General features: G+C 50.8%; 1 protein-coding gene across 2 annotated transcripts in view; it reads left to right on the top strand.

Moving 5' to 3' along the window:
• ERCC2 (ERCC excision repair 2, TFIIH core complex helicase subunit) overlaps nucleotides 1–24,358 on the top strand; it is a 426,580-nt gene that overhangs the window by 93,702 nt on the left and 308,520 nt on the right. Inside the window, exons 13-15 of one of the 2 annotated variants that reach the window (XM_088443993.1) lie at nucleotides 3,054–3,123; nucleotides 4,745–4,814; nucleotides 4,977–5,078. In XM_088443993.1, coding sequence (XP_088300119.1) covers nucleotides 3,054–3,123; nucleotides 4,745–4,814; nucleotides 4,977–5,078 — 242 coding nt within the window. The remainder of the gene's footprint in view (nucleotides 1–3,053; nucleotides 3,124–4,744; nucleotides 4,815–4,976; nucleotides 5,079–24,358) is intronic. The other variant, XM_088443994.1, reaches the window with a different exon arrangement.

Here is a 24,358-nt window from a genome sequence, read left to right as displayed (position 1 = left end):
TCTATAGCCTGCGTGTATACATCATATATCTATAGCCTGAGTGCATACATCATATCTCTATAGCCTGCGTGTATACATTATATATCTATAGCCTGCGTGCATACATCATATCTCTATAGCCTGAGTGCATACATTATATATCTATAGCCTGCGTGTATACATCATATCTCTATAGCCTGCGTGCATACATCATATCTCTATAGCCTGCGTGCATACATTATATATCTATAGCCTGCGTGCATACATCATATCTCTATAGCCTGCGTGCATACATCATATCTCTATAGCCTGAGTGCATACATCATATCTCTATAGCCTGCATGTATACATTATATATCTATAGCCTGCGTGTATACATCATATATCTATAGCCTGCGTGTATACATCATATATCTATAGCCTGCGTGCATACATCATATCTCTATAGCCTGAGTGCATACATCATATCTCTATAGCCTGCGTGCATACATCATATCTCTATAGCCTGCGTGCATACATCATATCTCTATAGCCTGCGTGCATACATCATATCTCTATAGCCTGAGTGCATACATTATATATCTATAGCCTGCGTGCATACATCATATCTCTATAGCCTGCGTGCATACATCATATCTCTATAGCCTGCGTGTATACATTATATATCTATAGCCTGCGTGTATACATTATATATCTATAGCCTGCGTGTATACATCATATATCTATAGCCTGCGTGTATACATCATATATCTATAGCCTGAGTGCAGCTTTGCAATTACGATCCTTACAGATTCAGGCCCACAGTGTTCTCTCACACACAACCAAAAGGGGTCTCTTTCTGTCTCTCATTCTTTCTCTCGTTCTCTCACACACTGTGGGTCTCATTCAGACCAGGTCGCAAGCGCCGATGCGCTCGCAACCTGGTTGCAAGCCTCGGAGCGAGAGAGAAACTCTCTTGCTCCGGAGCTCTGTAAAAAAGGGAAGGCTGTCGATGTTGATCGACAGCTCGCCCCGTTTTGTAGGCGGGCCGGGGGATGGTTTAAAAAATGAAGGCGTTCCTTAAGGAACGCCTACTGTTTTGTGGGCGGCCGCACTGACATCATCAGTGATTTCAGTGGGGAGCTTCTTGCTGCCGCCTCTGAATGAGGGCCTGTGTTCTTTCTATCTGTCATCTATCTCACACACAGTGGGCCTGAATTAGACCCGGTCGCAAGCGCTGAGCGCTCGCGACCGGGTCGATGGTGGCCCACAGCGCATGCGCACGACGGAGCCGGCTGATGTTGAGTGACAGCACGCCCCCTTTGGGGGGCAGGCAGGGGGGGTGGCTGCCCAAACGGAGACGTTCCCATGAGAACGCCTGCCGTTTGGGGGCGGCCCCACTGACATCATAAGTGGTACCACAAGGGTCTCGTCGCAAGCCCGATGGTCGCGATGGTCTTGACCATCGCGACCATCATCATGGCCGCTCGCATAAGCTGTGGGTGGTAACCCACAGCTATGCAAGCGGTCAAGAGGCCGCAACTTAAAAACCAAGCGCCCGCCCTTATTCAGAGCAAGCGCTTGCTTTTTGCGAGCGCCTCTGAATCAGTCCCAGTGTTCACTTTCTCTATCTCTCGCTCTCTCACATTCTGTATTCTCTCTCTCATACACTGTTCTCTCTCGAGCGCACAGTGGGCCTGATTCAGACCCGCTCGCGAGCGCTGAGCGCTCGCAAGCGGGTTGATGTTGCCCAAGTGCGCATGCGCACGACGGAGGCGGCTCCATCGCGCGCATGCGCGAGACCCAAATAACGACGACCAAGCCGTCGTTAAGGGTCTCGCACCAAAGGGGGCGTGCTGTGAATGGTGATTGATAGCATGCCCCCTTTGGTGGGCGTGCCGGGGGCGTGGCTGCCCAGACGGAGGCGTTCCCATGGGAACGCCTGCCGTCTGGGTCCGACCCCACTGACATCACTAGTGATGTGATGTCAGTGGGAGTGTTTCTGGCTCTGATAGAGCCAAAAGCACTCCAGGGCTTGCGGCAACGAGACCCTTGCAAGGGTCTCGTCGCAAGCCCGATGGTCGCGATGGTCTTAACCATCATTTTGGCCGCTCGCTCTAGCTGTGCGGCCAGGAGGCTCTGAGCGCTCTGTCAGAGCGTCCGGCTCTGAATCAGGGCCAGTGTTCTCTCTCGCGCGCGCGCGCGCAGTGTTCTCTCTCGCGCGCGCGCGCAGTGTTCTCTCTCGCGCGCGCGCGCAGTGTTCTCTCTCGCGCGCAGTGTTCTCTCTCTCGCGCGCGCGTGTGTTCTCTCTCGCGCGCGCGCGTGTGTTCTCTCTCTCGCGCGCGCGTGTGTTCTCTCTCTCGCGCGCGCGTGTGTTCTCTCTCGCGCGCGCGCGAAGTGTTCTCTCTCGCGCGCGCGCGAAGTGTTCTCTCTCGCGCGCGCGCGAAGTGTTCTCTCTCGCGCGCGCGCGCAGTGTTCTCTCTCGCGCGCGCGCGCAGTGTTCTCTCTCGCGCGCGCGCGCAGTGTTCTCTCTCGCGCGCGCGCGCGCGCAGTGTTCTCTCTCGCGCGCGCGCGCGCGCGCAGTGTTCTCTCTCGCGCGCGCAGTGTTCTCTCTCGCGCGCCGCGCGCAGTCTTCTCTCTCGCGCGCGCGCGCAGTGTTCTCTCGCGCACGCGCGCGCGCAGTGTTCTCTCTCGCGCGCGCAGTGTTCTCTCTCGCGCGCGCACAGTGTTTTCTTGCTTTCTCTCTCTGTCTCGTTCATTCCTTCTATCTCTGTGTAACACTGGGGGAATTGAATTAGATGCGATTATCCTGCACAGGCATGCGAGGGGTGGCGATTTACAATATGTAAACGCCGTCAGCGGCATTGGAACTCATCCCCCTCGTAGCTTGGACTCGCGACTGGACTTGCACATTCTTGCTCACAGTCCTATGGGGCTGCAAATGAATATACGTGAGTCCCGAGGTACCGCAAGTGCGGCATAGAGCTGCATGTACTCGTGAGTGCAAGATAATCGCACGTAATTGAATTGACCCCACTGTCTCTTTCTCACACAAGCCGTGTACCCGTCACTTTCCCGCTTCCTGTTCCTCACAGGGTTTATGATCATCATGGAGCCATTTGAGGACAGAACTCCAAGTATCAGTAACCCGGTGTTACACTTCAGGTGAGGACTTCTCCTCCGCTGACCTTACATACAGAATAATGGCCTCCTCAGCCTGACGTCTCCATTAATGAGGCACATGTTCAATTGGTTACTGACAAATCGGGTGAATTATTTTCCTTTTACTAAATCTAATATATGTCCCTAAAGTGTGATCAGTAGATGGGAAATGTTTTCCTGTCTATGTCTCAAGGTAGAACTGTTCAGTCTTTGTTCAGTTTAATGCTAATGACCAAAGCTTTAGTGTTTCTCATGATTATTATATCCATAGCTGCCTGGCCTATACTATATATGTATCTATCACGTTACACTCTCATCCACAGCTGCCTGGCCTATGCTATATATGTATCCATCACGTTACACTCTCATCCACAGCTGCCTGGCCCTTGCTATATATGTATCCATCACGTTACACTCTCATCCACAGCTGCCTGGCCTATACTATATATGTATCCATCACGTTACAGTCTCATCCACAGCTGCCTGGCCTATACTATATATGTATCCATCACGTTACTCTCTCATCCACAGCTGCCTGGCCTATACTATATATGTATCTATCACGTTACACTCTCATCCACAGCTGCCTGGCCTATACTATATATGTATCCATCACGTTACACTCTCATCCACAGCTGCCTGGCCTATACTATATATGTATCTATCACGTTACACTCTCATCCACAGCTGCCTGGCCTATACTATATATGTATCTATCACGTTACACTCTCATCCACAGCTGCCTGGCCTATACTATATATGTATCCATCACGTTACACTCTCATACACAGCTGCCTGGCCTATACTATATATGTATCTATCACGTTACACTCTCATACACAACTGCCTGGCCTATACAGTATATGTATCCATCACGTTACACTCTCATCCACAGCTGCCTGGCCTATACTATATATGTATCCATCACGTTACTCTCTCATCCACAGCTGCCTGGCCTATACTATATATGTATCCATCACGTTACTCTCTCATCCACAGCTGCCTGCCTATACTATATATATATCCATCACGTTACACTCTCATCCATAGCTGCCTGGCCTATACTATATATGTATCCATCACGTTACACTCTCATCCACAGCTGCCTGGCCTATACTATATATATATATCCATCACGTTACACTCTCATCCATAGCTGCCTGGCCTATACTATATATGTATCCATCACGTTACACTCTCATCCACAGCTGCCTGGCCTATGCTATATATATATCCATCACGTTACACACTCATCCACAGCTGCCTGGCCTATACTATATATGTATCCATCACTTTACACTCTCATCCACAGCTGCCTGGCCTATACTATATATGTATCCATCACGTTATACTCTCATCCACAGCTGCCTGGCCTATACTATATATGTATCTATCACGTTACACTCTCATCCACAGCTGCCTGGTCTAAACTATATATGTATCCATCATGTTACACTCTCATCCACAGCTGCCTGGCCTATACTATATATGTATCCATCACGTTACACTCTCATCCACAGCTGCCTGGCCTATACTATATATGTATCCATCACGTTACTCTCTCATCCACAGTTGCCTGGCCTATACTATATATGTATCCATCACGTTACACTCTCATCCACAGCTGCCTGGACGCATCGCTCGCTATTAAACCAGTCTTTCAGCGATTTCAGTCTGTCATCATCACTTCGGGGGTAAGAGACACTCCAAACACATAACCAAATATTCACCCTATGTATTTCCTAAGATCTATATAATTCATGTATTCATCCTATATTCATCCTATCTATTTTCCTTTCTATTTTGGTATATCTGTAAACCTAGCATTTGATAAATTATGTTCATGTAACCCACAGACTCTCTCCCCATTGGATATTTACCCCAAAATTTTGGACTTCCGGCCTGTTACCATGGCAACGTTTACAATGACTCTCGCCCGTGTCTGTCTCTGTCCAATGGTAAGAATTGTATATAATTATACATTCTGCTGCATGTTGTGATTTGCAGAGTCTCTGTGGGCAAGGAGCTGCACAAACTGGGGGGACGGGGAGGCGATGCACAGACTGAGAAGGGGGCGGGGAGGCGATGCACAGACTGGACGGGGCGGGGTGGCGATGCACAGACTGTAGAGGGGGATGGGAGGCGATGCACAGACTGGAGGGGGCGGGGAGCGATACACAGACTGTGGTGGGTCGGGGAGGTGATGCACTGACTGGGGAGGGGGCGAGGAGGTTATGCACAGTCTGGGGAGGGGGCGGGGAGGTTATGCACAGACTGTGGAGGGGGCAGGGAGGCGATGCACAGACTGGAGGTTGCGGGGAGGCGATACACAGACTGTGGAGGGGGCGGAGAGGCGATACACAGACTGTGGAGGGGGCGGGGAGGTGATGCACAGACTGGGGAGGGGGCGGGGAGGTGATGCACAGACTGTGGAGGGGGCGGGGAGGTGATGCACAGACTGGGGAGGGGGCGGGGAGGTGATGCACAGACTGGGGAGGGGGCGGGGAGGTGATGCACAGACTGGGGAGGGGGCGGGGAGGTGATGCACAGACTGGGGAGGGGACGGGGAGGTGATGCACAGACTGGGGAGGGGGCGGGGAGGTGATGCACAGACTGGAGAGGGGGCGGGGAGGCGATGCACAGACTGTGGAGAGGGCGGGGAGGCGATGCACAGACTGTGGATCGGGCGGGGAGGCGATGCACCGACTGGGGAGGGGGCGAGGAGGTTATGCAGTGTCTGGGGAGGGGGCGGGGAGGCGATGCACAGACTGGAGGGGGCGGGGAGGTGATGCACAGACTGTGGAGGGGGCAGGGAGGCGATGCACAGACTGTGGAGGGGGTGGGGAGGTGAAGCACAGACTGTGGAGGGGGCGGGGAGGCGATGCAGAGACTGTGGAGTGGGCGGGGAGGCGATGCACAGACTGTGGAGGGGGCGGGGAGGCGATGCAGAGACTGTGGAGGGGGCGGGGAGGCGATGCAGAGACTGTGGAGGGGGCGGGGAGGCGATGCAGAGACTGTGGAGGGGGCGGGGAGGCGATGCACAGACTTTGGAGGGGGAGGGGAGGCGATGCACAGACTGTGGAGGGGGCGGGGACGTGAAGCACAGACTGGAGGGGGCAGGCAGGTGATACACAGACTGTGGAGGGGGAGCGGAGGCGATGCAGAGACTGTGGAAGGGGCAGGGACGTGAAGCACAGACTGTGGAGGGGGCGGGGAGGTGATGCACAGACTGTGGAGGGGGCGGGGAGGTGATGCACAGACTGGAGGGGGCGGGTAGGTGATGCACAGACTGTGGAGGGGGCGGGGAGGCGATTCAGACTGTGGAGGGGGCGGGGAGGCGATGCACAGACTGTGGAGGGGGCGGGGAGGCGATGCACAGACTGGAGGGGGCGTTGAGGCGATGCACAGACTGGAGGGGGCGTTGAGGCGATGCACAGACTGGGGACGGGGCGAGGAGGTGATGCACAGACTCTGTGTGTGTGTGTAGAAGGCGATGCACAGGCTATGTGTATGGGAGGGAGATAATGCACAGGCTCTGTGTGGGGTGGCAATGCACAAACTATGCGGTGGGGGTAATGCAAAGTTTCTGTGTGCATAGTGAAGGGGATGTACAGGATGTGTGTGAGGGGGGGGGATGCACAGACTCTGTGCGTTGGGGGGGGGCTGGAATGTACAGACTGTGGCCCTGATTCAGAGCCGGACGCTCTGAAAGAGCGCTCGCTCTGAATTAGGGCGGGTTTTTTTTTTTTTTTGAGCGGCCTCCTGGCCGCTCGCATAGCTGTGGGTGACCACCTACAGCTATAGCGAGCGGCCAGGTTGATGGTCGCGATGGTAAAGACCATCGCGACCATCGACTTGCGACGAGCCCCTAGTGGTAGGGTCTCGTGGCCACAAACCCCAGAGAGATTTCGGCTCTAACAGTGGGGCCGCCCCCAAACGACAGGCGTTCTTATGGGAACGCCTCCGTTTGGGCAGCCACCCCCCGGTCCGCCCACCAAAGGGGGCGAGCTGTCACTCAACATGGACAGCTCACCCCCTTTGGAGCGAGACCCGGAGCGACGGATTGCCCGTCGCTATCTGGGTCTCGCGCATGCGCACGACGTAGCTGGCTCTGTCGTGCGCATGCGCTCTGGGCCACCATTGACCAGGTTGCGAGCGCTCAGCGCTTGTGACCAGGTCTGAATTAGGCCCAGTGTGTGAAGTGAGGTAATGCATCAGCTGTGTATGTCAGGGGGATGTGATCAACGGGCTCATTGTGTGTCGTTGGGGCAGGGTGGTATGGACATTATATCAGGAGAGAACATACAGTGCCTTGCAAAAGTATTCACCCCTTTGCATTTTTCATGTTTTGTTGCCTCACAATCTGGAATTACAATGGCTTGTATGAAGGTGTGCATCATGTCATTCACAGAACATGCCTACAACTGTGAACTTGTGTTTTTTTTATATTGTGAATCCAACAACATTTAGGACAACATAACAGAAGACTTCAGCGTGCATAACTATTCATCCCCCTAAACTCAGTACTTTGTCGAGCCACCTTTTGCGGCAATTACAGCTGCAAGTCGCTTTGGATAAGTCTCTATGAGCTTGCCACATCTTACCCCTGGGATTTTTGACCATTCCTCAAGGCAAACCTGCTCCAGCTCCTTCATGTTGGATGGTTTCCGCTTGTCAACAGCAATCTTCAAGTCTGACCACAGGTTCTCAATTGGTTTCAGATCTGGGCTTTGACTAGGCCATTCCAACTCATTGAATGTGTGGGCAGCACAGACGGTGTAATGGTTAGCGTTACTGCCTCACAGCACTGAGGTCGTGGGTTCAATACCCACTATTGCCCCAACTGTGTGGAGTTTGTATATTCTCCCTGTGCTTGCGTGGGCTTCCTCTGGGTACTCCGGTTTCCTCCCATACTCCAAAAATATACTGGTTGGTTAATAGGCCCCCAACAAAGAAAAATTAACCCTAGTGTGTATGTGTGAGACCATGTGATGGGGAATATAGAGTGTAAGCACTGGGGCAGGGAGTGATGTGACCCCTAGTGTGTATGTGTGTGACCATGTGTATGTGTGAGACCATGTGATGGGGAATATAGAGTGTAAGCACTGGGGCAGGGAGTGATGTGACCCCTAGTGTGTATGTGTGTGACCATGTGGGAATATAGAGTGTAAGCACTGGGGCAGGGAGTGTTGTGACCCCTAGTGTGTATGTGTGTGACCATGTGATGGGGAATATAGAGTGTCCCCTAGTGTGTATGTGTGTGACCATGTGATGGGGAATATAGAGTGTCCCCTAGTGTGTATGTGTGTGACCATGTGATGGGGAATATAGAGTGTCCCCTAGTGTGTATGTGTGTGACCATGTGATGGGGAATATAGAGTGTAAGCACTGGGGCAGGGAGTGATGTGACCCCTAGTGTGTATGTATGTGACCATGTGATGGGGAATATAGAGTGTAAGTGTAAGCACTGTGGCAGGGAGTGATGTGACCCCTAGTGTGTATGTGTGTGACCATGTGATAGGGAATATAGAGTGTAAGCACTGGGGCAGGGAGTGATGTGATCCCTAGTGTGTACGTGTGTGACCATGTGATGGGGAATATAGAGTGTAAGCATTGGGGCAGTGAGTGATGTGATCCCTAGTGTGTATGTGTGTGACCATGTGATGGGGAATATAGTGTAAGCACTCTGGCAGGGAGTGTTGTGACCCCTAGTGTGTATGTGTGTGACCATGTGATGGGGAATATAGAGTGTCCCCTAGTGTGTATGTGTGTGACCATGTGATGGGGAATATAGAGTGTCCCCTAGTGTGTATGTGTGTGACCATGTGATGGGGAATATAGAGTGTAAGCACTGGGGCAGGGAGTGATGTGACCCCTAGTGTTTGTGTATGTGTGTGACCATGTGATGGGGAATATATAGAGTATAAGCACTGGGGCAGGGAGTGATGTGACCCCTAGTGTGTATGTATGTGACCATGTGATGGGGAATATAGAGTGTAAGTGTAAGCACTGTGGCAGGGAGTGATGTGACCCCTAGTGTGTATGTGTGTGACCATGTGATAGGGAATATAGAGTGTAAGCACTGGGGCAGGGAGTGATGTGATCCCTAGTGTGTACGTGTGTGACCATGTGATGGGGAATATAGAGTGTAAGCATTGGGGCAGGGAGTGATGTGATCCCTAGTGTGTATGTGTGTGACCATGTGATGGGGAATATAGTGTAAGCACTCTGGCAGGGAGTGTTGTGACCCCTAGTGTGTACGTGTGTGACCATGTGATGGGGAATATAGAGTGTAAGCACTGGGGCAGGGAGTGATGTGACCTCTAGTGTGTATGTGTGTGACCATGTGATGGGGAATATAGAATGTAAGCACTGGGGCAGGGAGTGATGTGACCTCTAGTGTGTATGTGTGTGACCATGTGATGGGGAATATAGAGTGTAAGCACTGGGGCAGGGAGTGATGTGATCCCTAGTGTGTGTGTGTGTGTGTGTGTGTGTGTGACCATGTGATGGGGAATATAGAGTGTAAGCACTGGGGCAGGGAGTGATGTGACCCCTAGTGTGTATGTGTGTGACCATGTGATGGGGAATATATAGAGTATAAGCACTGGGGCAGGGAGTGATGTGACCCCTAGTGTGTATGTATGTGACCATGTGATGGGGAATATAGAGTGTAAGCACTGGGGCAGGGAGTGATGTGACCTCTAGTGTGTTTGTGTGTGACCATGTGATAGGGAATATAGAGTGTAAGCACTGGGGCCGGGAGTGATGTGACCCCTAGTGTATATGTGTGTGACCATGTGATGGGAATATAGAGTGTAAGCACTGGGGCAGGGAGTGATGTGACCCCTAGTGTATATGTGTGTGACCATGTGATGGGAATATAGAGTGTAAGCTGCACTGGGGCAGGGAGTGATGTGACCCCTAGTGTATATGTGTGTGACCATGTGATGGGAATATAGAGTGTAAGCACTGGGGCCGGGAGTGATGTGACCCCTAGTGTATATGTGTGTGACCATGTGATGGGAACATAGAGTGTAAGCTGCACTGGGGCAGGGAGTGATGTGACCCCTAGTGTGTTTGTGTGTGACCATGTGATGGGGAATATAGAGTGTAAGCTGCACTGGGGCAGGGAGTGATGTGACCCCTAGTGTGTATGTGGGTGACCATGTGATGGGGAATATAGAGTGTAAGCACTGGGGCAGGGAGTGATGTGACCCCTAGTGTATATGTGTGTGACCATGTGATGGGAATATAGAGTGTAAGCTGCACTGGGGCAGGGAGTGATGTGACCCCTAGTGTATATGTGTGTGACCATGTGATGGGAATATAGAGTGTAAGCTGCACTGGGGCAGGGAGTGATGTGACCCCTAGTGTATATGTGTGTGACCATGTGATGGGAATATAGAGTGTAAGCTGCACTGGGGCAGGGAGTGATGTGACCCCTAGTGTGTGTATGTGTGTGACCATGTGATGGGGGATATAGAGTGTAAGCTGCACTGGGGCAGGGAGTGATGTGACCCCTAGTGTGTATGTGTGAGCATGTGATGGGGAATGTAGAGTGTAAGCACTGGGGCAGGGAGTGATGTGACCCCTAGTGTGTATGTGTTGGAATATAGAGTGTAAGCACTGGGGCAGGGAGTGATGTGACCCCTAGTATGTACGTGTGTGACCATGTGATGGGGAATATAGAGTGTAAGCACTGGGGCAGGGAGTGATGTGACCCCTAGTGTATATGTGTGTGACCATGTGATGGGGAATATAGAGTGTAAGCTGCACTGGGGCAGGGAGTGATGTGACCCTTAGTGTGTGTGTGTGACCATGTGATGGGGAATATAGAGTGTAAGCTGCACTGGGGCAGGGAGTGATGTGTCCCCTAGTGTGTATGTGTGTGACCATGTGATGGGGAATATATAGAGTATAAGCACTGGGGCAGGGAGTGATGTGACCCCTAGTGTGTATGTGTGTGACCATGTGATAGGGAATATAGAGTGTAAGCACTGGGGCAGGGAGTGATGTGACCCCTAGTGTGTATGTGTGTGACCATGTGATGGGGAATATAGAGTGTAAGCTGCACTGGGGCAGGGAGTGATGTGACCCTTAGTGTGTATGTGTGTGACCATGTGATGGGGAATATAGAGTGTAAGCTGCACTGGGGCAGGGAGTGATGTGACCCTTAGTGTGTATGTGTGTGACCATGTGATGGGAATATAGAGTGTAAGCTGCACTGGGGCAGGGAGTGATGTCCCCTAGTGTGTATGTGTGTGACCATGTGATGGGGACTAAAGAGTGTAAGCACTGGGGCAGGGAGTGATGTGACCCCTAGTGTGTATGTGTGGGAATATAGAGTGTAAGCACTGGGGCAGGGAGTGATGTGACCCCTAGTGTGTATGTGTGTGACCATGTGATGGGGAATATAGAGTGTAAGCACTGGGGCAGGGAGTGATGTGACCCCTAGTGTGTATGTGTGTGACCATGTGATGGGGAATATAGAGTGTAAGCACTGGGGCAGGGAGTGATGTGACCCCTAGTGTGTATGTGTGTGACCATGTGATGGGGAATATAGAGTGTAAGCACTGGGGCAGGAAGTGATGTGACCCCTAGTGTGTACGTGTGTGACCATGTGATGGGGAATATAGAGTGTAAGCACTGGGGCAGGGAGTGATGTGACCCCTAGTGTATATGTGTGTGACCATGTGATGGGGAATATAGATTGTAATCTGCACTGGGGCAGGGAGTGATGTGACCCTTAGTGTGTATGTGTGTGACCATGTGATGGGGAATATAGAGTGTAAGCACTGGGGCAGGGAGTGATGTGACCTCTAGTGTGTTTGTGTGTGACCATGTGATAGGGAATATAGAGTGTAAGCACTGGGGCAGGGAGTGATGTGACCCCTAGTGTGTACGTGTGTGACCTTGTGATGGGGCATATAGAGTGTAATCACTAGGGCAGGGAGTGATGTGACCCCTAATGTGTATGTGTGTGACCATGTGATGGGGAATATAGAGTGTAAGCTGCACTGGGGCAGGGAGTGATGTGACCCCTAGTGTGTATGTGTGTGACCATGTGATGGGGAATATAGAGTGTAAGCACTGGGTCAGGGAGTGATGTGACCCCTAGTGTGTATGTGTGTGACCATGTGATGGGGAATATAGAGTGTAAGCACTGGGGCAGGGAGTGATGTGACCCCTAGTGTATATGTGTGTGACCATGTGATGGGAATATAGAGTGTAAGCTGCACTGGGGCAGGGAGTGATGTGACCATGTGATAGGGAATATAGAGTGTAAGCACTGGGGCAGGGAGTGATGTGACCCCTAGTGTATATGTTGGTGACCATGTGATGGGAATATAGAGTGTAAGCTGCACTGGGGCAGGGAGTGATGTGACCCTTAGTATGTATGTGTGTGACTATGTGATGGGGAATATAGAGTGTAAGCACTGGGGCAGGGAGTGATGTGATCCCTAGTGTGTACGTGTGTGACCATGTGATGGGGAATATAGAGTGTAAGCATTGGGGCAGTGAGTGATGTGATCCCTAGTGTGTATGTGTGTGACCATGTGATGGGGAATATAGTGTAAGCACTCTGGCAGGGAGTGTTGTGACCCCTAGTGTGTATGTGTGTGACCATGTGATGGGGAATATAGAGTGTCCCCTAGTGTGTATGTGTGTGACCATGTGATGGGGAATATAGAGTGTCCCCTAGTGTGTATGTGTGTGACCATGTGATGGGGAATATAGAGTGTAAGCACTGGGGCAGGGAGTGATGTGACCCCTAGTGTTTGTGTATGTGTGTGACCATGTGATGGGGAATATATAGAGTATAAGCACTGGGGCAGGGAGTGATGTGACCCCTAGTGTGTATGTATGTGACCATGTGATGGGGAATATAGAGTGTAAGTGTAAGCACTGTGGCAGGGAGTGATGTGACCCCTAGTGTGTATGTGTGTGACCATGTGATAGGGAATATAGAGTGTAAGCACTGGGGCAGGGAGTGATGTGATCCCTAGTGTGTACGTGTGTGACCATGTGATGGGGAATATAGAGTGTAAGCATTGGGGCAGGGAGTGATGTGATCCCTAGTGTGTATGTGTGTGACCATGTGATGGGGAATATAGTGTAAGCACTCTGGCAGGGAGTGTTGTGACCCCTAGTGTGTACGTGTGTGACCATGTGATGGGGAATATAGAGTGTAAGCACTGGGGCAGGGAGTGATGTGACCTCTAGTGTGTATGTGTGTGACCATGTGATGGGGAATATAGAATGTAAGCACTGGGGCAGGGAGTGATGTGACCTCTAGTGTGTATGTGTGTGACCATGTGATGGGGAATATAGAGTGTAAGCACTGGGGCAGGGAGTGATGTGATCCCTAGTGTGTGTGTGTGTGTGTGTGTGTGTGTGACCATGTGATGGGGAATATAGAGTGTAAGCACTGGGGCAGGGAGTGATGTGACCCCTAGTGTGTATGTGTGTGACCATGTGATGGGGAATATATAGAGTATAAGCACTGGGGCAGGGAGTGATGTGACCCCTAGTGTGTATGTATGTGACCATGTGATGGGGAATATAGAGTGTAAGCACTGGGGCAGGGAGTGATGTGACCTCTAGTGTGTTTGTGTGTGACCATGTGATAGGGAATATAGAGTGTAAGCACTGGGGCCGGGAGTGATGTGACCCCTAGTGTATATGTGTGTGACCATGTGATGGGAATATAGAGTGTAAGCACTGGGGCAGGGAGTGATGTGACCCCTAGTGTATATGTGTGTGACCATGTGATGGGAATATAGAGTGTAAGCTGCACTGGGGCAGGGAGTGATGTGACCCCTAGTGTATATGTGTGTGACCATGTGATGGGAATATAGAGTGTAAGCACTGGGGCCGGGAGTGATGTGACCCCTAGTGTATATGTGTGTGACCATGTGATGGGAATATAGAGTGTAAGCTGCACTGGGGCAGGGAGTGATGTGACCCCTAGTGTGTTTGTGTGTGACCATGTGATGGGGAATATAGAGTGTAAGCTGCACTGGGGCAGGGAGTGATGTGACCCCTAGTGTGTATGTGGGTGACCATGTGATGGGGAATATAGAGTGTAAGCACTGGGGCAGGGAGTGATGTGACCCCTAGTGTATATGTGTGTGACCATGTGATGGGAATATAGAGTGTAAGCTGCACTGGGGCAGGGAGTGATGTGACCCCTAGTGTATATGTGTGTGACCATGTGATGGGAATATAGAGTGTAAGCTGCACTGGGGCAGGGAGTGATGTGACCCCTAGTGTATATGTGTGTGACCATGTGATGGGAATATAGAGTGTAAGCTGCACTGGGGCAGGGAGTGATGTGACCCCTAGTGTGTGTATGTGTGTGACCATGTGATGGGGGATATAGAGTGTAAGCTGCACTGGGGCAGGGAGTGATGTGACCCCTAGTGTGTATGTGTGAGCATGTGATGGGGAATGTAGAGTGTAAGCACTGGGGCAGGGAGTGATGTGACCCCTAGTGTGTATGTGTTGGAATATAGAGTGTAAGCACTGGGGCAGGGAGTGATGTGACCCCTAGTATATACGTGTGTGACCATGTGATGGGGAATATAGAGTGTAAGCACTGGGGCAGGGAGTGATGTGACCCCTAGTGTATATGTGTGTGACCATGTGATGGGGAATATAGAGTGTAAGCTGCACTGGGGCAGGGAGTGATGTGACCCTTAGTGTGTGTGTGTGACCATGTGATGGGGAATATAGAGTGTAAGCTGCACTGGGGCAGGGAGTGATGTGTCCCCTAGTGTGTATGTGTGTGACCATGTGATGGGGAATATATAGAGTATAAGCACTGGGGCAGGGAGTGATGTGACCCCTAGTGTGTATGTGTGTGACCATGTGATAGGGAATATAGAGTGTAAGCACTGGGGCAGGGAGTGATGTGACCCCTAGTGTGTATGTGTGTGACCATGTGATGGGGAATATAGAGTGTAAGCTGCACTGGGGCAGGGAGTGATGTGACCCTTAGTGTGTATGTGTGTGACCATGTGATGGGGAATATAGAGTGTAAGCTGCACTGGGGCAGGGAGTGATGTGACCCTTAGTGTGTATGTGTGTGACCATGTGATGGGAATATAGAGTGTAAGCTGCACTGGGGCAGGGAGTGATGTCCCCTAGTGTGTATGTGTGTGACCATGTGATGGGGACTAAAGAGTGTAAGCACTGGGGCAGGGAGTGATGTGACCCCTAGTGTGTATGTGTGGGAATATAGAGTGTAAGCACTGGGGCAGGGAGTGATGTGACCCCTAGTGTGTATGTGTGTGACCATGTGATGGGGAATATAGAGTGTAAGCACTGGGGCAGGGAGTGATGTGACCCCTAGTGTGTATGTGTGTGACCATGTGATGGGGAATATAGAGTGTAAGCACTGGGGCAGGGAGTGATGTGACCCCTAGTGTGTATGTGTGTGACCATGTGATGGGGAATATAGAGTGTAAGCACTGGGGCAGGAAGTGATGTGACCCCTAGTGTGTACGTGTGTGACCATGTGATGGGGAATATAGAGTGTAAGCACTGGGGCAGGGAGTGATGTGACCCCTAGTGTATATGTGTGTGACCATGTGATGGGGAATATAGATTGTAATCTGCACTGGGGCAGGGAGTGATGTGACCCTTAGTGTGTATGTGTGTGACCATGTGATGGGGAATATAGAGTGTAAGCACTGGGGCAGGGAGTGATGTGACCTCTAGTGTGTTTGTGTGTGACCATGTGATAGGGAATATAGAGTGTAAGCACTGGGGCAGGGAGTGATGTGACCCCTAGTGTGTACGTGTGTGACCTTGTGATGGGGCATATAGAGTGTAATCACTAGGGCAGGGAGTGATGTGACCCCTAATGTGTATGTGTGTGACCATGTGATGGGGAATATAGAGTGTAAGCTGCACTGGGGCAGGGAGTGATGTGACCCCTAGTGTGTATGTGTGTGACCATGTGATGGGGAATATAGAGTGTAAGCACTGGGTCAGGGAGTGATGTGACCCCTAGTGTGTATGTGTGTGACCATGTGATGGGGAATATAGATTGTAAGCACTGGGGCAGGGAGTGATGTGACCCCTAGTGTATATGTGTGTGACCATGTGATGGGAATATAGAGTGTAAGCTGCACTGGGGCAGGGAGTGATGTGACCATGTGATAGGGAATATAGAGTGTAAGCACTGGGGCAGGGAGTGATGTGACCCCTAGTGTATATGTTGGTGACCATGTGATGGGAATATAGAGTGTAAGCTGCACTGGGGCAGGGAGTGATGTGACCCTTAGTATGTATGTGTGTGACTATGTGATGGGGAATATAGAGTGTAAGCACTGGGGCAGGGAGTGATTTGAACCCTAGTGTGTATGTGTGTGACCATGTGATGGGGACTAAAGAGTGTAAGCACTGGGGCAGGGAGTGATGTGACCCCTAGTGTGTATGTGTTGGAATATAGAGTGTAAGCACTGGGGCAGGGAGTGATGTGTCCCCTAGTGTATATGTGTGTGACCATGTGATGGGGAATATAGAGTGTAAGCTGCACCAAGGCAGGGAGTGATGTGACCCCTAGTGTGTATGTGTGTGACCATGTGATGGGGAATATAGAATGTAAGCACTGGGGCAGGGAGTGATGTGACCTCTAGTGTGTATGTGTGTGACCATGTGATGGGGAATATAGAGTGTAAGCTGCACTGGGGCAGGGAGTGATGTGACCCCTAGTGTACATGTGTGTGACCATGTGATGGGAATATAGAGTGTAAGCTGCACTGGGGCAGGGAGTGATGTCACCCTTAGTGTGTATGTGTGTGACCATGTGATGGGGAATATAGAGTGTAAGCACTGGGGCAGTGAGTGATGTGACCCCTAGTGTGTATGTGTGTGACCATGTGATGGGGAATATATAGAGTATAAGCACTGGGGCAGGGAGTGATGTGACCCCTAGTGTGTATGTGTGTGACCATGTGATAGGGAATATAGAGTGTAAGCACTGGGGCAGGGAGTGATGTGACCCCTAGTGTGTATGTGTGTGACCATGTGATGGGGAATATAGAGTGTAAGCTGCACTGGGGCAGGGAGTGATGTGACCCTTAGTGTGTATGTGTGTGACTATGTGATGGGGAATATAGAGTGTAAGCACTGGGGCAGGGAGTGATTTGAACCCTAGTGTGTATGTGTGTGACCATGTGATGGGGACTAAAGAGTGTAAGCACTGGGGCAGGGAGTGATGTGACCCCTAGTGTGTATGTGTTGGAATATAGAGTGTAAGCACTGGGGCAGGGAGTGATGTGTCCCCTAGTGTATATGTGTGTGACCATGTGATGGGGAATATAGAGTGTAAGCTGCACCAAGGCAGGGAGTGATGTGACCCCTAGTGTGTATGTGTGTGACCATGTGATGGGGAATATAGAATGTAAGCACTGGGGCAGGGAGTGATGTGACCTCTAGTGTGTATGTGTGTGACCATGTGATGGGGAATATAGAGTGTAAGCTGCACTGGGGCAGGGAGTGATGTGACCCCTAGTGTACATGTGTGTGACCATGTGATGGGAATATAGAGTGTAAGCTGCACTGGGGCAGGGAGTGATGTCACCCTTAGTGTGTATGTGTGTGACCATGTGATGGGGAATATAGAGTGTAAGCACTGGGGCAGTGAGTGATGTGACCCCTAGTGTGTATGTGTGTGACCATGTGATGGGGAATATATAGAGTATAAGCACTGGGGCAGGGAGTGATGTGACCCCTAGTGTGTATGTGTGTGACCATGTGATAGGGAATATAGAGTGTAAGCACTGGGGCAGGGAGTGATGTGACCCCTAGTGTGTATGTGTGTGACCATGTGATGGGGAATATAGAGTGTAAGCTGCACTGGGGCAGGGAGTGATGTGACCCTTAGTGTGTATGTGTGTGACCATGTGATGGGGAATATAGAGTGTAAGCTGCACTGGGGCAGGGAGTGATGTGACCCTTAGTGTGTATGTGTGTGACCATGTGATGGGAATATAGAGTGTAAGCTGCACTGGGGCAGGGAGTGATGTCCCCTAGTGTGTATGTGTGTGACCATGTGATGGGGACTAAAGAGTGTAAGCACTGGGGCAGGGAGTGATGTGACCCCTAGTGTGTATGTGTGGGAATATAGAGTGTAAGCACTGGGGCAGGGAGTGATGTGACCCCTAGTGTGTATGTGTGTGACCATGTGATGGGGAATATAGAGTGTAAGCACTGGGGCAGGGAGTGATGTGACCCCTAGTGTGTATGTGTGTGACCATGTGATGGGGAATATAGAGTGTAAGCACTGGGGCAGGGAGTGATGTGACCCCTAGTGTGTATGTGTGTGACCATGTGATGGGGAATATAGAGTGTAAGCACTGGGGCAGGAAGTGATGTGACCCCTAGTGTGTACGTGTGTGACCATGTGATGGGGAATATAGAGTGTAAGCACTGGGGCAGGGAGTGATGTGACCCCTAGTGTATATGTGTGTGACCATGTGATGGGGAATATAGATTGTAATCTGCACTGGGGCAGGGAGTGATGTGACCCTTAGTGTGTATGTGTGTGACCATGTGATGGGGAATATAGAGTGTAAGCACTGGGGCAGGGAGTGATGTGACCTCTAGTGTGTTTGTGTGTGACCATGTGATAGGGAATATAGAGTGTAAGCACTGGGGCAGGGAGTGATGTGACCCCTAGTGTGTACGTGTGTGACCTTGTGATGGGGCATATAGAGTGTAATCACTAGGGCAGGGAGTGATGTGACCCCTAATGTGTATGTGTGTGACCATGTGATGGGGAATATAGAGTGTAAGCTGCACTGGGGCAGGGAGTGATGTGACCCCTAGTGTGTATGTGTGTGACCATGTGATGGGGAATATAGAGTGTAAGCACTGGGTCAGGGAGTGATGTGACCCCTAGTGTGTATGTGTGTGACCATGTGATGGGGAATATAGAGTGTAAGCACTGGGGCAGGGAGTGATGTGACCCCTAGTGTATATGTGTGTGACCATGTGATGGGAATATAGAGTGTAAGCTGCACTGGGGCAGGGAGTGATGTGACCATGTGATAGGGAATATAGAGTGTAAGCACTGGGGCAGGGAGTGATGTGACCCCTAGTGTATATGTTGGTGACCATGTGATGGGAATATAGAGTGTAAGCTGCACTGGGGCAGGGAGTGATGTGACCCTTAGTATGTATGTGTGTGACTATGTGATGGGGAATATAGAGTGTAAGCACTGGGGCAGGGAGTGATTTGAACCCTAGTGTGTATGTGTGTGACCATGTGATGGGGACTAAAGAGTGTAAGCACTGGGGCAGGGAGTGATGTGACCCCTAGTGTGTATGTGTTGGAATATAGAGTGTAAGCACTGGGGCAGGGAGTGATGTGTCCCCTAGTGTATATGTGTGTGACCATGTGATGGGGAATATAGAGTGTAAGCTGCACCAAGGCAGGGAGTGATGTGACCCCTAGTGTGTATGTGTGTGACCATGTGATAGGGAATATAGAGTGTAAGCACTGGGGCAGGGAGTGATGTGACCTCTAGTGTGTTTGTGTGTGACCATGTGATAGGGAATATAGAGTGTAAGCACTGGGGCAGGGAGTGATGTGACCCCTAGTGTATATGTGTGTGAGCATGTGATGGGGAATTTAGAGTGTAAGCTGCACTGGCGCAGGGAGTGATGTGACCCCTTGTGTGTATGTGTTGGAATATAGAGTGTAAGCACTGGGGCAGGGAGTGATGTGATCCCTAGTGTGTACGTGTGTGACCATGTGATGGGGAATATAGAGTGTAAGCACTGGGGCAGGGAGTGATGTTACCCCTAGTGTATATGTGTGTGACCATGTGACGGGGAATATAGAGTGTAAGCTGCACTGGGGCAGGGAGTGATGTGACCCCTAGTGTGTATGTATGTGACCATGTGATAGGGAATATAGAGCGTAAGCACTGGGGCAGGGAGTGATGTGACCCCTAGTGTGTATGTGTGTGACCATGTGATGGGGAATATAGAGTGTAAGCACAGGGTCAGGGAGTGATGTGACCCCTAATGTGTATGTGTGTGACCATGTGATGGGGAATATAGAGTGTAAGCTCTGGGGCAGGGAGTGATGTGACCCCTAATGTGTATGTGTGTGACCATGTGATGGGAATATAGAGTGTAAGCTGCACTGGGGCAGGGAGTGATGTGACCCCTAGTGTGTATGTGTGTGACCATGTGATGGGGAATATAGAGTGTAAGCACTGGGGCAGGGAGTGATGTGACCCCTAGTGTATATGTGTGTGACCATGTGATGGGAATATAGAGTGTAAGCTGCACTGGGGCAGGGAGTGATGTGACCCCTAGTGTGTATGTGTGTGACCATGTGATGGGGAATATAGAGTGTAAGCACTGGGGCAGGGAGTGATGTGACCCCTAGTGTATATGTGTGTGACCATGTGATGGGAATATAGAGTGTAAGCTGCACTAGGGCAGGGAGTGATGTGACCCCTAGTGTATATGTGTGTGACCATGTGATGGGAATATAGAGTGTAAGCTGCACTGGGGCAGGGAGTGATGTGACCCCTAGTATGTTTGTGTGTGACCATGTGATGGGGAATATAGAGTGTAAGCACTGGGGCAGGGAGTGATGTGACCCCTAGTGTGTATGTGTGTGACCATGTGATGGGGAATATAGAGTGTAAGCACTGGGGCCGGGAGTGATGTGACCCCTAGTGTATATGTGTGTGACCATGTGATGGGAATATAGAGTGTAAGCTGCACTGGGGCAGGGAGTGATGTGACCCCTAGTGTGTATGTGTGTGACCATGTGATGGGGAATATAGAGTGTAAGCACTGGGGCAGGGAGTGATGTGACCCCTAGTGTATATGTGTGTGACCATGTGATGGGAATATAGAGTGTAAGCTGCACTGGGGCAGGGAGTGATGTGACCCCTAGTGTATATGTGTGTGACCATGTGATGGGAATATAGAGTGTAAGCTGCACTGGGGCAGGGAGTGATGTGACCCCTAGTGTGTGTATGTGTGTGACCATGTGATGGGGAATATAGAGTGTAAGCACTGGGGCAGGGAGTGATGTGACCTCTAGTGTGTTTGTGTGTGACCATGTGATGGGGAATATAGAGTGTAAGCACTGGGGCAGGGAGTGATGTGACCCCTAGTGTGTATGTGTGTGACCATGTGATAGGGAATATAGAGTGTAAGCACTGGGGCAGGGAGTGATGTGACCCCTAGTGTGTATGTGTGTGACCATGTGATGGGGAATATAGAGTGTAAGCTGCACTGGGGCAGGGAGTGATGTGACCCTTAGTGTGTATGTGTGTGACCATGTGAATGGGAATATAGAGTGTAAGCACTGGGGCAGGGAGTGATGTGACCCCTAGTGTGTATGTGTGTGACCATGTGATGGGGAATATAGAGTGTATGCACTGGGGCAGGGAGTGATGTGACCCCTAGTGTGTATGTGTGTGACCATGTGATGGGGAATATAGAATGTAAGCACTGGGGCAGGGAGTGATGTGACCTCTAGTGTGTATGTGTGTGACCATGTGATGGGGAATATAGAGTGTAAGCTGCACTGGGGCAGGGAGTGATGTGACCCCTAGTGTACATGTGTGTGACCATGTGATGGGGAATATAGAGTGTAAGCACTGGGGCAGTGAGTGATGTGACCCCTAGTGTGTATGTGTGTGACCATGTGATGGGGAATATAGAGTGTAAGCTGCACTGGCGCAGGGAGTGATGTGACCCTTAGTGTGTATGTGTTGGAATATAGAGTGTAAGCACTGGGGCAGGGAGTGATGTGACCCCTAGTGTGTACGTGTGTGATCATGTGATGGGGAATATAGAGTGTAAGCTGCACTGGGGCAGGGAGTGATGTGACCTCTAGTGTGTTTGTGTGTGACCATGTAATGGGGAATATAGAGTGTAAGCACCAAGGCAGGGAGTGATGTGACCCCTAGTGTGTATGTGTGTGACCATGTGATAGGGAATATAGAGTGTAAGCACTGGGGCAGGGAGTGATGTGACCTCTAGTGTGTTTGTGTGTGACCATGTGATAGGGAATATAGAGTGTAAGCACTGGGGCAGGGAGTGATGTGACCCCTAGTGTATATGTGTGTGACCATGTGATGGGGAATATAGAGTGTAAGCTGCACTGGGGCAGGGAGTGATGTTACCCCTAGTGTGTATGTGTTGGAATATAGAGTGTAAGCACTGGGGCAGGGAGTGATGTGATCCCTAGTGTGTACGTGTGTGACCATGTGATGGGGAATATAGAGTGTAAGCACTGGGGCAGGGAGTGATGTTACCCCTAGTGTATATGTGTGTGACCATGTGACGGGGAATATAGAGTGTAAGCTGCACTGGGGCAGGGAGTGATGTGACCCCTAGTGTGTATGTATGTGACCATGTGATAGGGAATATAGAGCGTAAGCACTGGGGCAGGGAGTGATGTGACCCCTAGTGTGTATGTGTGTGACCATGTGATGGGGAATATAGAGTGTAAGCACAGCGTCAGGGAGTGATGTGACCCCTAATGTGTATGTGTGTGACCATGTGATGGGGAATATAGAGTGTAAGCTCTGGGGCAGGGAGTGATGTGACCCCTAATGTGTATGTGTGTTACCATGTGATGGGGAATGTAGAGTGTAAGCTGCACTGGGGCAGGGAGTGATGTGACCCCTAGTATGTTTGTGTGTGACCATGTGATGGGGAATATAGAGTGTAAGCACTGGGGCCGGGAGTGATGTGACCCCTAGTGTATATGTGTGTGACCATGTGATGGGAATATAGAGTGTAAGCTGCACTGGGGCAGGGAGTGATGTGACCCCTAGTGTGTATGTGTGTGACCATGTGATGGGGAATATAGAGTGTAAGCACTGGGGCAGGGAGTGATGTGACCCCTAGTGTATATGTGTGTGACCATGTGATGGGAATATAGAGTGTAAGCTGCACTGGGGCAGGGAGTGATGTGACCCCTAGTGTGTATGTGTGTGACCATGTGATGGGGAATATAGAGTGTAAGCACTGGGGCCGGGAGTGATGTGACCCCTAGTGTATATGTGTGTGACCATGTGATGGGAATATAGAGTGTAAGCTGCACTGGGGCAGGGAGTGATGTGACCCCTAGTGTGTATGTGTGTGACCATGTGATGGGGAATATAGAGTGTAAGCACTGGGGCAGGGAGTGATGTGACCCCTAGTGTATATGTGTGTGACCATGTGATGGGAATATAGAGTGTAAGCTGCACTGGGGCAGGGAGTGATGTGACCCCTAGTGTATATGTGTGTGACCATGTGATGGGAATATAGAGTGTAAGCTGCACTGGGGCAGGGAGTGATGTGACCCCTAGTGTGTGTATGTGTGTGACCATGTGATGGGGAATATAGAGTGTAAGCACTGGGGCAGGGAGTGATGTGACCTCTAGTGTGTTTGTGTGTGACCATGTGATGGGGAATATAGAGTGTAAGCACTGGGGCAGGGAGTGATGTGACCCCTAGTGTGTATGTGTGTGACCATGTGATAGGGAATATAGAGTGTAAGCACTGGGGCAGGGAGTGATGTGACCCCTAGTGTATATGTGTGTGAGCATGTGATGGGGAATTTAGAGTGTAAGCTGCACTGGGGCAGGGAGTGATGTGACCCCTAGTGTGTATGTGTGTGACCATGTGATGGGAATATAGAGTGTAAGCACTGGGGCAGGGAGAGATGTGACCCCTTGTGTGTATGTGTTGGAATATAGAGTGTAAGCACTGGGGCAGGGAGTGATGTGACCCCTAGTGTGTATGTGTTGGAATATAGAGTGTAAGCACTGGGGCAGGGAGTGATGTGACCCCTAGTGTGTACGTGTGTGACCATGTGGTGGGGAATATAGAGTGTAAGCACTGGGGCAGGGAGTGATGTGACCCCTAGTGTATATGTGTGTGACCATGTGATGGGGAATATAGAGTGTAAGCTGCACTGGGGCAGGGAGTGATGTGTCCCCTAGTGTGTATGTGTGGGAATGTAGAGTGTAAGCACTGGGGCAGGGAGTGATGTGACCCCTAGTGTGTATGTGTGTGACCATGTGATAGGGAATATAGAGTGTAAGCACTGGGGCAGGGAGTGATGTGACCCCTAGTGTGTATGTGTGGGAATATAGAGTGTAAGCACTGGGGCAGGGAGTGATGTGACCCCTAGTGTGTATGTGTGTGACCATGTGATAGGGAATATAGAGTGTAAGCGCTGGGGCAGGGAGTG

Source organism: Taudactylus pleione, unplaced genomic scaffold, assembly GCF_031769625.1.
Source record: "Taudactylus pleione unplaced genomic scaffold, aTauple2 ptg000343l, whole genome shotgun sequence".
In the NCBI taxonomy this organism is placed as follows: domain Eukaryota; kingdom Metazoa; phylum Chordata; class Amphibia; order Anura; family Myobatrachidae; genus Taudactylus; species Taudactylus pleione.
Note: the sequence above shows the minus strand (reverse complement) of the source record. Positions and strands in the feature narration are given on the sequence as shown.